General features: G+C 39.4%; 1 protein-coding gene across 2 annotated transcripts in view; it reads left to right on the plus strand.

The window, feature by feature from the left end:
- Positions 1 to 15,534, plus strand: part of ZNRF2 (zinc and ring finger 2) — a 57,564-nt gene that overhangs the window by 35,254 nt on the left and 6,776 nt on the right. For both annotated transcript variants that reach the window (XR_015773883.1, XM_005518992.3), the window contains exons 3-4: positions 14,422 to 14,527; positions 15,237 to 15,314. Coding sequence is in view for 1 of the 2 variants with exons in the window: in XM_005518992.3 (XP_005519049.2) it covers positions 14,422 to 14,527; positions 15,237 to 15,294 (164 nt within the window). In the remaining variant the exon portion in view is untranslated. The remainder of the gene's footprint in view (positions 1 to 14,421; positions 14,528 to 15,236; positions 15,315 to 15,534) is intronic.

Genomic DNA, 15,534 nt, shown 5'->3' on the forward strand with positions numbered 1-15,534 from the left:
AGGGTTTTGTCATGATTTAAACACGCCAATTTAAATCAGCTTCAGGTGTTGCATCAAGTTTTGTCTTGTGAGGAAAGCATTTCTTGCTGGGACTGCTGTGTGCTGAGGCCTGCATGTGAGCAAGTGTCAGAATCTTGAGCTGGAATCTGTGTAAGCAATAATCCTTCTAGAGGAGTTTTCAGCATTGAAATTATGGCCTTAACGTGCATTTTGATCAAGAGCAGAGACTTAAATACTAGCATGAGTCACCTAAAGGACTAAGCAAAAATACTTTGGAAACATTCTTTGTGAATGGAGCTGACCTAATTTTTAATAACACAAGTTATAACCTTTGTTGATTGCTGCCTGTTTTAGCATCTTTGGGGCAAGATACTTATGCCAGAACTTGAGTTCATGTTGCTCAGTAGAAGGAAAGAAAAACAGTACACCTTAACCTAATATTAGAAGCATCAAAATTCATGATTCTGGTAGTCCTGCCCACTGCAGTGACTTGATTTGCTTGGTTACTTCTGTGCATCAAGGGAGAGTATTTTATTCAGCAGCGGCTGATGCTCTCAACTGTTTTGACTGAGGCACTCAAAACCTCAGGAATGAAAAGAATTACTAACTTCAAGTTAATTTCTCTGCCAGGGTTCCTGAGATCATACCCTGAAAAACCTTGCAAAAGGGCATCTTGCCAGTCTGCCTGGAAAAGCTTAAGCCTTCCTCCTTGTCTTCATCCTTTAATAGGACTAGACTTTTAGCAGAGCAGTACAAAATAATGCTAAGGCAGATCAGTTATTTCATTCCACTTTATCCAAGGTGTAAAATTCTCCATAGAATTTCTTGATTCTTTCATTTTAAAAGTTTAACAACATTCTTGGCTAAAAGTTTCTAGCTTCTTTCTCTGGTGCCTCTGTGCTCTGTCCTCAGGGATGCTGGGGAGGCAGAAGAGCATATTTTAAAAGGTAGTTTAACAGAAAATGTAAAAAGACACTTATCTCCTGCTTGCAGTTAAAATAGTGGTATTTATTCTTTCTTTTGATCTTGTGTACTCATGAACATCCTCCAGAGTATGTAGGAGGTTCGTTCAGTTTCCCTTATGCTTTGAAACTGTTTTCTTCAGTAGTTCTTGAAAATATAAAGAACTGTTGAACTTTGAGATTTTGTTTAATGTGGTGACAGTAGAACATTATTATAGTAAATAAAATTTTCACCTCAGACATTTGCACAGTTATTCTTCTGTGAATTAATATAATATTGGCCCAGACTTTTCATAACTTGTCTTGCAAATCATTGTTAAATTTGAGGAGGGAATTGTTATTTCAAGAAGAGAAATTGTGTTTAAAGTAATGTTTGATTAAAGTACATTGACTGGTTTGTACTTTCTTCCTTTAAGAATTGTTGATAATGTTTGATCAAGAGCAAACTTTTACTGATGCTCACCAGCCTAGGCCAAGGATAACTACTTGTCCAAACCAGACTACCAAGAGGAGCAGTGGCAAACTTCATTTTCTCCTTTTGTTCAGTAAAGCTGTATTTCCTTCCCACCATCCCAAATCTCTCCTTCAGCAGTTTTTGGTAAGTCACAGAAGAGCATCACTGCAAAAGCAGCCTGTTACATTTCAAGTTTGTTGGGAAGGGAGCTTGTTCATCTTGAAGAGTAATGCTGATAAATGTCACTAAATAAAACCACACTCTAGTTCAACTTGTGCCACCTGTGCCTGCTTCCTAAAGGGAGGAGTTAGGACCTGCTTCAGTGACCCCATTCCAGCCTCAGTCACTGTATGAACTGGGTCAGTCTCTTACAGTGTGGAGTTGCAGCACTCTTAGAAGCTGCAGTCTTATCTTTCCTCCACACCCACAAACTGCCAACCCTTTGCTATGGAGCCAGAAAAGTAAGCTGTGTGTTTGTAATGGTGTGGCTGTGAAGAAGTCTCATCAAATGGGAACACAGTGTAACTGACAGGGAAGTACTTTGAATGTCTGGAGCAGCAATTCCCAGAACTGCAGACTGCCCCATTTATCTCTGCAAGATATGCTCATGGAAGTGCAGTGGTGGTGGTGGTGGTTGAAGTATCAATATTGCTTATTATTTTACTTTTCATGTGAGAGAAAGGTGGGATACAGATTTGTAAAGAAGCTATGACAGCTCACTTTCATGGTTCAGGTCGGAAATGCTCAATAGATGATATAATGAAGTAAAGTGGACGTGCTTGGATCCTGTTGAGAAGGACACACTACAGAGATCACTCCTATTAATACCATAACCTTTTCTCTGGTTTGTTGTGCATGTGACTTACTCTTTTAACAAATCTTTGGGGAGAAGTGTTTTCTGCATACTTTCCCTTCAGCCAGGCCTAAATCTCCTAGACTGAACTTCCTTTGACAAAGCCATGGCAAAATAGCTTCAATGTCACCTCATACTTAATTCAATTCTTGAGAGCGGGACAGCATTTTTTTTTCTCAGTACACTGGAATTGCCTTTATTTAAATACATACCTGTGCCACGGGAATATTTTATATGCAGCACTGGATAAATACAGTAAAGCTTTTGACAGCTGTAGAACAAGCCAGCTTGTTTCTGAAAGAAATAGAGAAAATAGGATCATTCATGTGCTGAATAGCTCAAGTTATTTCTTTTGCTTATATGCTGCTCCCTGACCTCAGATACCGCTGCTGAAGTCAAATGGCAATTCTTGCCCGAGAAAACGACAGCTAGCCCTGCGAGGCAGTGCCGCAGGGAGCACCTGCGGGTGACAGGAGGAGGGATGCAGCTGGGGCGAGGAGGGGACACGGTACCTGTGCTGTGTGTGTGTGTCATCGTGCCTCTCTTACATAATGGCAGTGCAGTGCTGCCTGCAGCAGAGAGCCCAGGGACAGCTCTGTCCGCTCGCCGTGCTGTGACTCCGCATCATGTGATGCGGGCAGACAGGAGCTACCTTCCGTGCCTTGCTCTTAATCAGTCTTGAGCTCGGAGAGGTCATTCAGAGGATGTCATAAATCTCGTCTGCAACTGCTGCAGTCTTGTGACTGCTGGGATCTTAGCTCCAGGGGAAATAATGGTCCTAGTTTTGCTTGTTTTGTATGGTAATTCTGCAGTCTTTAAAGCTGATACCACTAAAACCTTAAGATTTTACTCATTTGCTAGCAGCAGTCTGCCCCCCCCCCCTTTTTTTTTCCCTTCCTTGCCCTGTGGAAAGGGCAAATTGAAAATACCTCTTTTCTAATCATAGAAAATGGATTTCATTCGCTGGATTTTGAAATAAAACTACTTGGAATCACTAGGTTTTAAAAAATAAATGCCAGAATACATCTCACTGAGACTGAGTGATCTTTGTAGGAATTCAATGGTATTTCCTTCCCTAAATTTCTCACTGTTTTGCAGGAACTACTACTAATACAGATAATTTGCAGATCAGGACTTTCTCCTTTTCTCCAATTTTTTTTTTTTTTTTTTTCCTAAAGAAGTATAAAAGAATAAGAGGCACTCCTTCTGGCTCAGAAACTGCCCCAAGGGCAGATCAATTTGAAAGTACTGCCTGAAATGTCATTTGTAATTTATTTTTTTTCTTCAGATTAAAATCTTGCTTTAAAACCTGCTACCTTTTGATCACTTAAATAGTCCTGTGCTTCTGAGCTGCAGAGTCAACGCCTTCAATATACAAAAGAAGTCTTTTTGTAGGGGATTTCAGTGATAAAACAATCCAAACTCTACAGAAACAAGCCAGGTGAGAACGCTGCTAGTGTGATAGAGTACTCTCACCTCTGAACTGGGGATTATTACTGCTGCTTACACAGGGAAAAGATACCAGTTTCTACCAGTGATTCTAGAACAGGATGTAAAACACCTACTGACACAGGTACTAAATACTAGACTTGCCTGTTCTATCCTCCCTGGGGGAGTCTCCTTGCTCCCCAACATTTGTGTAACTTTGTCTCACGTGGCTATAGATTTGCTTAGCTTTAGAAATAACCCCAAATTCTAACGCACAGCTGAAACACGAGAAACTTGGTTGGTGTTTAGTGCTAAATTATATTAACCCTCCTGAAACCTTGTTAAAATTTCCTCATAAAAACCTCAACTTCCATTTTAACCCTGCACTAACAGCTATCTGTAATTTGAAGCCGTATCAGATTTTTGTCATTTTGACCATGTTCCTCATGCCCTCCTTCCTTGTGTGAAGTTTCATTAGGTACTACTCATGTGTAGTGTTAGGTATTTGATAACCCCTGTGTAGTGAAGCAAGAATGTAGTATTCACTCTTAAATTTTAGCTCATATGTAATGTTTATTTGTTTGGAACAAAGAGGTGGAGGAAGGAACAGTTTGGTTAACACTCGACCTTTTTTTTTTCTCCCAGTTCCAAGGAAGTCTACTTTAATCTATGGCTTTATTAGCTGAAATGATGTCAAAATGGTGTTCAACAGTTTTGATAGCATCTAAATTGAAAAAAATGAGAAAAAAAACCTGCTTTAATATGGCTGTAGAAATATACTGCCAGGTTATGGGCATGTAACTTGGAGCAAATACTTGGAGAAGTGTCTTTGAGAACTTTGGGTTTTTTTAAACATAATCTTTTTATGTTACCAATTTTGAATGATCATGATTGCTGAGTACTGTTGTGCTTATTTTTTATTTCACTTAGTTGCTTTAAAATTTAAAGGGAGGTTACTTTTTTTTTTGTTTGGGTTTTTTTTTCATTCTCTTGCAATTCAATACCTACCTACTCAGTATCTCACTGGGAGAGTAATAACCTGTAGGTACCTGTTAGCACCAGAAATACTGTATCTCTATGCTTGCTGCAGTAAATTATAATACTGGATAATGGGTTAGTGTAGAGTAGAAAAATTGAGATAACTTTGAAAACTCTGACTCAATATCTGATGTTATCAGAACCTTTTGCATTCAGACATGTTTTGCATTCCATCTGTATCACAAGGATAATTACACTTAAAATAGGAATAGCTTGTAAAAAGCAGTCTGTCTGCTACGAACAGAAAAGACAGACAAGTAAAAATTATGCAGTGATTTATATCCTTGTCCCGTGTATGCATGTTAACACCAGACATTGTGTTAATCTGGAGAAGGCTGATCTGGAGCCTGCTGGGAAAAGTACCTTCTAGGCCTAGCACCTGGCACTGGGGTCAATAAGCCAGACTTTATGCACACTTAGTTTTGGCACCAGTGTTTTCATTGTGTGTTGGTTAGTATCCTATCTTCCCTAAGAATAACGTCTTAGTCACACACACCTGCTTCCTCCCCCCAGCCCCCCCATTTTACCTTAGGCTCATAGTTTCATCTTTCATGCCATCTCCCTGCGCATTCATTTTGCATCAGATCAAACCAAGCTCCTCTTCTTGAAATGAGTCAGTTACTTGGCTGATGTTAAAAGACTGAAAAAAAAGACTTGGCAAAACTCATTGTGCTCAGGGCACCTGTAGGAAGCCTGGAATAGGAACCTGAAAAAGGACAAAGTGAACAAAACGTGGAATCAAATCCTTCATCCAACTTCAAAACAAATCACCATTAAAGTAACACCCATATTGCCCAGACTAATAGGATAGATAACTTCATCTGAGCTGCTTCTCTTCATTCTGTTTCTCAGCCTCTGTTGTTCAGGGACACTTACTGCCCTACCCCTTCCTTCTGTGGCATTCTCTAAGATGCTTGTTTCAGCTGCCTTCTGTCAGGTGAGAGAGCTCACACACTTCATTAGGCCAGTGTGTCCCCATCACACTCCTAGTTCATTGCAGAGCATGAAGAATGAAACATCTTATTTGAAAACCTTTGCAAAGCAATTTCTCTGGCTTCTGGCTGCAGTTTCAGTGATGGTGACTGGCTGGAGACTTGCCATTTGGAGAAATCTGTTCTCTGCAATCTTTAGGTCTTCTTTTGTGTTGGGGAGAAAATAAATTCAGTTATTTAAAAGAACTGACAAAGCAAAAGGGATTTCCTAAACTCAGTGGGGATCTTTTTGAACAGCCACATCAACATCCTGCACTTGTGAGATCTTAATCTAACTTAGATCTTTCCTTCAGCTTGATCAGACAGTCATCTTCTGTTGTTTCCTCTGCCACATCAGTGCTCTGCCTTACCTGCCAAATTTTTAAGAATATTGTTGGTGATAGCATCCAGTCTTGATTTGAAAAAGTTGCTCATTTTAACAGACTTACAGCATTTGAGCAAAGTCTTCATTCTGACTGTAAAGTTAAGGGAAGCAATCTGTCTCTGCATTGTATTTGGAAGGAATTCTTCACCCTTCTCCTGACCACAGTGGTGGCTTTCCTCCATGAAATCATTAACTCAGATTCCCAAGTGATTTACTACCAGAAGAAGCTTTTATAGATAAATATTATTGGGGCTGTATGCCTGGCTGGTTGTGGTGGGGCTGGGGATTTTTGGTGGTTTGGTTAGTTGGTTGAGTGGTTATTTTTTTGGTGGGTTTGGGCTTATGTTTGGTTTTGTGTTTTGTTTTTTACCTTTGGTAAAGAAATTATCTTGCTATCTTGCAAGACAAGCTGGAATTTGGGTCTCTCATTTTTCTTGAGTGTACCCTGTTTGGTAACCCTGCCCATTGCTAAAGTGGAAATGGTGTGGTTAACCTGCCTTTGAATAAGATTTTTGGATTGCAATCCAAGTTTTCTATAGACCTAAGCTGATTCTTCGTCTATCACAGCAGTTTCTTAAGTACTGGTATGGATTAGTGAGTACACATAAGCAGCACTTAATTATTTTGCTTTGTTTTAGTGCTGAACAAATAAAAATGATAAAAGATCTGCATGTGTGGATCCCACGCTTCTGTTCTTTCTTGCGTGCTTCTGTAAGTTTCCTTCATCCCAGCTCTATCTCCAGCTCCCTATAAGAAAGGATACTCTCTAGATGCAGCAGACTCTGTCAGCAATACATTCTGGTTGCCTCTGGCCATTTAATCAACCACTCCTCCTTTTGTAGCGTACTTGTGGTGTAAGATCCTTTTTGATGGTAAACTCAGCCTTGAGAAATGTAAATCGTTCTTACCTGATGGAGCCAAGGAGGATGTATTCCCCAAGTGATCCTTTCTTTATGCTGTTTCCTAAGGTATCTTGTTTTGCTGCTGTTTTGTTTCTTGTGGGTTTGCCCCTTTACATGCTGCTTTTAACTCCTGACATTCAAGATTAATATGAGATAACCAGAGAGGTCATGTAATACTGAAGAAAAACCAAGAAAACAGCCTGAAGGCAGCTTCCTTATTCCATGTGCTGCCATGAGCAGCTTTGTTTCAGGCAACATATGCTAGGGTACCCCACTCATGGTGGGATTTCACGTGGGACACAAGTTTGCTATGGCTGCATTCAAGACTTTTTCACCCAATCTCCTCCTGAGAAGACAATATTTAAAAGTATTGTCTCCCAGAAGCAATGTTTCTGACAGGAGTGGGGGAAGCCTTGGGACAAAATACAACATCCAAGGAAGACTCTTGAAGAACAAGGTACCCCTTGGGTCATTCAAAAAAGAAATGTATGTCAGCTCACTTGAAGTGGGGACTTAGTACAAGATGGGTAAGGCAGGCAAAAAGTCTTTTTACATCATGTTCTGGAGGACAAGACTGTTTATCTGTGGTTCGTTTATGAGCAGATGCAGCTCTTTGGCCTATACCTACACCAGAATTTGACAATTTAAAGACAGGGTACTTACAAATGTGGTGAATGGAACTTATCTTTAGAAGTCAGTGCAAGAGAAGAAAGTTACTCAGCTATCTTGAGATTTAGTGTCCAAAGGCACCTTAAACTGCAAGCAGACTGATTAAACAGATGTTTGGAAGACTTAAACAGAAGTTTTAGGGTCAATCAGATAATTGTATTGAGAGCAAATCTTGAATTACTGTGGAAAGGCATAGTCACTGGCAAATAAATCTCAAGATGGGAGGACAAGACATTTCATGGTCAGTTGGGCTAATAAAATTTACCTAGTATGAATACCTATTTCACCCTAACACTTTCTGCCAGAAGTGTAAATATGGCCTGAGAAAGCTGGTACACTTTCTGATAACAGCAGCACAGGAATGGCTGTGGATGTTGATGCTTGGAAGTGAAAAGCTTTATTTCTCTGACTACTTGGGCTTTTTTGCAAAGCCTAGCTTTTCACTGGGAGCCCTGAGGTGCAAACTTGACTTTTTCTTTGAGCAAGAGCAATTATATCAAACCTGTGTTATTTATACTTTGGGTTTAATTTTTATTTTTTTTCAGAACCATAACTTGTATTGGCACCCTGTATAAAATAGCTCCAGCTATATGATGGTTTCCCATGTGATCGCTGAAGCTAAATCTCTCTACAAAAGAACTCAGTTTTCCTCAGTGTGTGGATGCTTCTGCCTTCTATATTAATTAGCTACCTGGATACAGTTCTGTTTTGGTAAAACACAACACAACTACAACTACACAACATAGCCTTTTTTGCTTCTGCTCCCTAAAATGTATTTCTATCACTACTATTTCGGTTTTTATCTTTATCTAGCCAGAAGGTTTTTTTCTCTACCATAGACCCGATTGTTATCTGTCTGAACAGGAAGCATCTAGCTATTTCTCAGAATTTACTAAGCTCAGAATGTCCCACAAAAATTTAAATCCAGTTCTTCAAATGTGGGTTAGCTAAGAAACAATGAGACTTCTGCAGCCATCTCCTTCCATCTCAGCCTGGAGTTGCTACACAAGTATTGCCACTTAGGCCTAATTCTGCAAATATTTTTCTTGTGTGACTTTCCCTTTGTTTTTTGTGCTCCCTCCCCTTTACTTTGGTGTTTCAAGAAGAGGGAGCACCAAAGACTGTAGACAGTGTGTGTGCAGGAAGTCTTTCATGATGGCTATCTGTTTGTACATATTATATATTGTACATACTGTACATTTTATCTATTGTGGACCAACAATGAGCAGTATGATGTGAGATGCTGAACAACATCACCACACCCCCCAACCCAGCAATTCATCAAGCACTTTGTCCATGTTTGATGAAGTGTCACATTTGTTGTAGCTTGTTAGCTTGCTTTGGAGAGGTTTAGTTTTTGTATATTGTGGCTGGGAAGGTATTTGTGGATTGCTTAAGTTCTAGGTATTACCGCATGAGTCGTGCAGTGGTGTTTGGGGTTATTGTATGCACAAAAAGTTACTTGTTTGATTAGCACAAATGTGTGTTGGGTTTTTTCAGCAGCGTAAAAGGAAATTTGGATTTAAGTTATTCAGGGGAGCTGGATACTGAATTCACATCTGCTCAACTTTGTGGTGTTGTGAATCCTAAAAACTGCTTAGCTGTGGTACAGGTTAAAACATTGGATGTTAAATATCTTTCCTTTTATATCTGATCCAGAGGAGGTGGCTTATCATAGAGCAGAATGAAATGTTTCTAATTAGGAATCCACTGCTTCCTCAGAAGGCATGTTTCATTCTGAGGGTAGTGAAGTTCCACTTCTGGATGTGAAGGCACAGTCTTCATAGGTGAACTAAGCTAATGGCTTCAGCTCTGCCTTGCTCAGTCTGCTGACTGACCCTGTAGCTGTGAAAGCTGTGGCAAAATAAGCTTCTGCAGTGACAACTGAATGATGTTCTTCCTTCTGTTGAGAGCTCTGAGCATTTAAGAATTATCTCTCCTTCAGAATGTCCTTCTGCCTCAACTTTTGAGTAGCACTGGATGGCTGACCTGGTCATCCAAGACCCTAGAGAATCAAGAGTGTTCCTCTTGTGGCAGCCAGAATATTGAAAACCGGCTGTAATGTCAAAGAAACTGCTGGCTCTCCTAGTGCTTAGGATGGACTGGGAAAGACAGATTTTGTTTGCAGTCAGTACCAGTTTGCAAAGACAATCACTGAGCTGCGTGAGAGAAGCACATCTTGTGCATAATGGTTTTCCTTCCATTCCTTTTCCTTCCATTCTAGTCTACTTCTCCCTATTAACCCCATATAAGAAGGCTGTCCGTGTTATTTGTATCAGATAGTTAAAAAAAATTTCTCTCTTCTTCCTTTCTCCAGTGCCTGCTTTGCAACAGAAAATTAGATGATGGAAGGCAGGAGGAATGGTAGAAAATACAAGTCTAGAGAGAACACATTTTACGGAAAATGAGTGAGGAGGAGGAAAACATAGCAAGAAACAACCATAAAGAAACAGAGAGGGAGAAAAAAAGATGTGACAGAAGCCATAAAGATTTAGTAAATCCAGTCAGTGACATTTAATAAGTGTGTAATCACATACACACATGCTTCCTGGCTGCTGAATAGTAAGGTACCTGTGGAAACGTATAGGTTCTCCTTGACTCCTTGTGGTATCAGCAAAGGTGATAGCAGTAAAAATACAGAATAAATTCTGCAATATGGATGAATTCATGCTCTACATGTGAACAAATATATTGGTTTCTAGAAGTCTAGAGCTCTACATACTCAATTTAAAAACAATCAGAGACAGTCTCTAGAACTTTACTAAGACAGTTTTTAGTCATCAGCTTCAAAATTGAATGAATGTGTAACAGATACATGGTAATACATGCTATTTAATAAAGTTTCATCTGTTTCTTTTAGTGGTTGTTGTTTTACCAATTTTAGTGCCAGTACTGTTCAAAAGGTATGTTTCAATTAAGTTTCAGTTGTGTTCCCAAAAGGGTTGACCTTTGTTGTGTCCTTCACTAGTAAGCTAGTTGTGATGGCAGCTTCCATGGACATTTAAGGTTTTAAATTTTAGAAAATATATAGACATTTTGAAAAGTTGCCATACTGAATTGGGTCAAGGTGTTTGTAATCTGATGTTCTGTTTCCAGTCAATGCCCAGGGAGAAGTAAAATACCACAGCTATAAAGTGATAGTTCCCAAAATATATTGACAGCTCCATGATTTGTAACTCCAGGTTTCTTGAGCCTAGGGCTTTATCTGCCTGTGTTTTGAAAGGAAAGACAAAAAGCATCAGACAGATTTTAATTACCTTATCCATGAAGTATGCAGTGCATATGCTTTTGCTGTCCCCAGTTTAAAGACACTTTAATCGCAGATATTGCCTATAATCCTAATCATGGCTGAGTTAGTAGCTTGCATAATTATTGGATGTATTTTCAAAAGTTCTAGGAATAGTTTTTAATCGGTAAAGCATGTGCAAAATTGCCAGAATGCCTGTTTTCAGTCTACTACCTGTTTTGCTATAAATGCAGAAATGGAGTAGAATTTATTTTCCAGTAAAGATAAAAGCAGAAGTTTAGGAGGAAAAATTACTGACAACCCAAAGTTTTAACAATAGTAACCAGGGATAGAGGAGAAGAGGAAGAAGTACTTGAGCAGACTCAGGAGGGAAATGCTATATTCTTTTGCAAGATTTCATCTTTTACACCAGTCTTTGGTTAGTGAGTACTTGTTCAGGTAGCTGGGAAGGTGGAGGAGTGTTTACCTCCTATTAGGTACAGTGCACGTGGATGTGGGGGTGTGGTATTTGTGTATGTACCCACATGTGGGTGAAATGGAAAAATGTGGCTTATTTCCACTCCCCACTTCCATGATATAAATGTTATAATCATAAAATTGATGAAGTTTTATGCCACTTTACTCTTTCTTTTGGTTTGTGTGTTTTATTGTTTGTTTGATTTTTTTAAGGAAAAAATTATAAAATAAAATGTATCTGCTGAATCACTCTGCTGCAGGAAAAGATGAAAACAAAAAAACTCTTCAGACTGCAGTGGTTCTCTGAAAAATTGTATACAGATTTTTCTGTAACAGTTATGTTTAAAAGTCATTGTTAAATGGCCCTTAAACTGACTTCCATCTGCTACAAGCCAGTGTTGATGTAGGACAGTGCTGTATAAAACAAGTGCAGAACAAATTCTGACCGGGTCCAGGTCTAACAGGATTGTTCACTCCTTTTTCTTTGTCTGAGATCGATGATCTGAATCACCTAAAATGGCCAAAGGTAGTCAGTTCCAAGGTGTCGTAAGTCCATGAAGGATTGGTTTTGCTGTCCTCACTCTATGTGTGTAATTCATTATGGGCTTAATTATACGGGTTTGGAGTATGTTAACGTGCAAGTTACACACAGGCATTTACAGCAGCTGTTTTTTTTTTTACTCATACCTTCAGTATTTATGCACAAGAGCCTTAGGTAGGATTTGTGAGGTTTACGCAAGTAGGGAATGCTGATTCCTCATTATTCCAGAGGAGGAGGAGCACTGAGACCTGTTAACCTCTTCTGCAGGGGCGGCAGAACTGCACCGTGTTTCCAGAGGTCCAGGCTGTGCCAGCTGTCATTCACAGCAGCTCCCTGGCATGACTGGGCAAAGCCCAGTGTGTGCCTGGTGGCTCATCCCACTTGGAAAGCCTGGGGTGAAGCCAGGGAGGGCGGCAAGCTGTTAGTGCAGTAGGGCCAGTACTGGCAAGAGGGAGAGGACAGGGATACTGGAGGGAAAATAAAAGGAGTGTCAGACACTTAACACCACGGCTGGTGGGAGATACAAATGTTTAAATTGGCATCGCGCCCTAATGTCAGCCAAAAGGTGCAGAATCTTGTTAAATTGTGCAGTGGGAGTTCAGACCCAAGCATTGTGTGGTCTGGGGAGTGCAGGATAAGCCAGACATGTGCAACAGAGAATGATGGGTAAGCTGTTCACAGGAATGCTTTCTGTTATAAACTGTATTTTTATCAGACAGCTTTTTAATTTCTGTTATCAAAGCTTGACTAAATACTTCCCTCTTGAGAGCGCTTGAGGGAGTGAGACTGGGATTTAATTCACTAGAGATATCTTAGTCCTGTTTTGGTTTGGGTAGCAGCTGCTGGTCTGATAAAGGGACTCTGTGGAAAAAGTTACTTTTATTATATATTCTCTGTATGTATGATACATGCTTGAATTATTAAGTAGGTGCTGCTTCCTACAGTTGAACTGTGAGATGAGAACTGCTCATAGGAGTTCTTGTAAAGTTGTGCAAAGAGGTGGTCTAGGAGGATGGAGGCTGACAGCATCAGAAGAAGATTGATATCTCTGTAGCCAGACAATGTCTGGAGAGCATTTGCTTCCTGATGACAGATTTTAGAATACCTTTGTATTAAAACCCCCCCCTGAAGAACCAAATACCCAAATCCAACGTCAAGGAAGTGTTTATCCTTAGCACCCTCTTCTGGGCAAGTTGACAGGTAAGAGTTCTTAAAATCTTTTGTATTGTTTTAAATTACCTTGTCTCCTTAGTATCTCTAATGTTCTGAGAAGCTTACAGCTTCTGACTGAAGTTTGCTGAGTTGATAAACTCTGATTGTAATTTACTGTGTGTAAAATACATTCTAAAATTTTCTTCGTTGTGGTTGGATGTATAGTGTTTGTTTTGAATATTTTTCTTTATAATAGTACACTTTGTGCTAGATATTTTTCACATCTCCATGAAGGTGCTACACAGGTGGCATTATATAGTATTTTTAGCATAATTAGTGAATAAAGTGGAGACTGAAATAAGCACTGCTGTAGAAGCCCAAGCACCACCTGCAAGACAGCTAGCTGTCATTTAATAGAAACAATGTAGAACTAATTTCCTTTTACGTTCTTGCTGCCGTGGTAGCTTTCTAGTTGTCTGTCTAATTGTATGTCAAATTCTCTGTGTTTGGATTACCAGTGGTGATGGAGCCACAGGAGAGAACAGCATAGAGCTGCTGGTTTCTCAGTCATAGCTGCAAAAGGTACTCTCCATAAGCAGTTACTTGAGGTGCCTTTTGGCAAACAGGAAGCTTTTCCTATGAAACCATGGAAACCTGAACATGTGGACTTTGCTTTGCCAAGCCCGTCTCTGATCTGCTGGTTTGGTTGCTACATGGTCTCTTGTTGGGAGTGCCCTGTGGACTATGTGAGGTTGTGTCTAACTGGGACTTCTAATCTGTGTCTGGCAAACAGGGCCTTGTGTGATCTTCTGTTTTGCTTCGTGCTAAGACTGAATTCTGTATCCCACATTCTGGCTAAGAGAAGTGTCCAAGAGAAAAGGTTTTTATTAAAAATATGTTTTCCCAGAAACTGCTTAGTGAAAGCCAACTCTTTTGCATTCCTAGTAATTTACATTTCCCTCCTTTGTTCAGGGATTGGTAATGCTGCAAAAAATTCAGTGTCTTCAGGACTCACTGGAGCCATATAGCAATGATCTTCCCTTCATGGAAATCTCACATTCCTACCGTTAACAGTTTCGTACTTTAAACCGAGAAAAAGGTGGATGGGAACTTTACCTAGATACTTAATCTACAGTGCCTTGTCAGAGAAATGTTATGTTCAGGCTTGAACTTAACCTCCATGTTGAAGACTGAGCATGGGTTCTCATCATGAATCTTCAGGCAATTGGTGTGTCACCAGTCTTTACCTTTCTGCAGGACAAGAAATACATTCTTCTGTAGCTGTCCTTGATGTTCTGAATAAAGAACGTTTTGCATGTAGTAGTCTGATTCTCAACCATTTCACTTTGTGCTTTTTCCTCAGAGGATGTGCTGAGCAAAGATGCTGGGGAGTGTGCAATATGCCTGGAAGAGCTACAGCAAGGAGATACTATAGCACGGCTGCCTTGCCTCTGCATATACCATAAAGGGCAAGTATTCCTTAGGATGGATATAAAATTTCAGAAGGTTGCATTTATGGGGTAATTCTTCTTAAGGGGTACTTAAAGAAGTGCATAAACGTAGATGCTTTTTTTGCACTTAAAAACGACAAATAAACAGCAGTAGCAACCTTAAAAATGTTTTTTAAATGACATCTTTCTGTATCACTACCAAATGTATCTGAAGTTAATTTTTCCTGTTACAAGCCTCTTCTTGGAAAATCACCTGGATGGGGAAGGAATGTGTATCATGGCTGAGGAGCTTAGGTCATGTGGGCTTACGTTTTGTCAAATGCAAATAGAATTGGGCAGGGAGAGGGGGGAATGTTTTGGGGTTTTTTTTCTTTTCATAAGTGTCTATACTTCACAGAAAATAAAATGTCAATGAATTATATAAGCAAGATGATAATGCTAGTAGTGAATTAACCTGTGTATGAAATCTGTAGTTTGTAAAATGATCCCTTAGAAAATTTTAACACTTGAGAAATTCAGGTTTTCAACAGTGTTTAATACCCAAATATTACTGTGGTTTGGGATTATGAATTTTTCCAGTGATGTGTGTATATGCATATACTTCTTTGTGTAATATAAAATTCTACTAGTCATTGAAATCGAGAAACCAATTTATATTCCTATATTACTGCTAAATGTTACTGGCATTCATGTCAATTGATCTCATTTTTTGTCTTGTATCCAACAGCTGCATAGATGAATGGTTTGAAGTAAATAGATCTTGCCCTGAGCATCCATCAGATTAAGACAAGATTCATACTTTTAGGTAATGTTTATTTATGCTTCAACAATAAATAACTTGATTATCTGAAATAACTGTACTATTTCTTTTTAACTGTGAATTTACTACTGTGTCTTAGAACTACAATATTAATCAGTGAGGATTGATGTATATTGCAATATAGGCAAAAGGTTTCTACATCCGTACATGGTGTGGTCTTTCCAGTTCTAGTACTGGAAAATGGCAAGTCAGTGTCAAGAAACCT

This window comes from Pseudopodoces humilis, chromosome 1, assembly GCF_049639895.1.
Source record: "Pseudopodoces humilis isolate 2021_Gansu_Grassland_sample_001 chromosome 1, ASM4963989v1, whole genome shotgun sequence".
Taxonomy (NCBI): Eukaryota; Metazoa; Chordata; class Aves; order Passeriformes; family Paridae; genus Pseudopodoces; species Pseudopodoces humilis.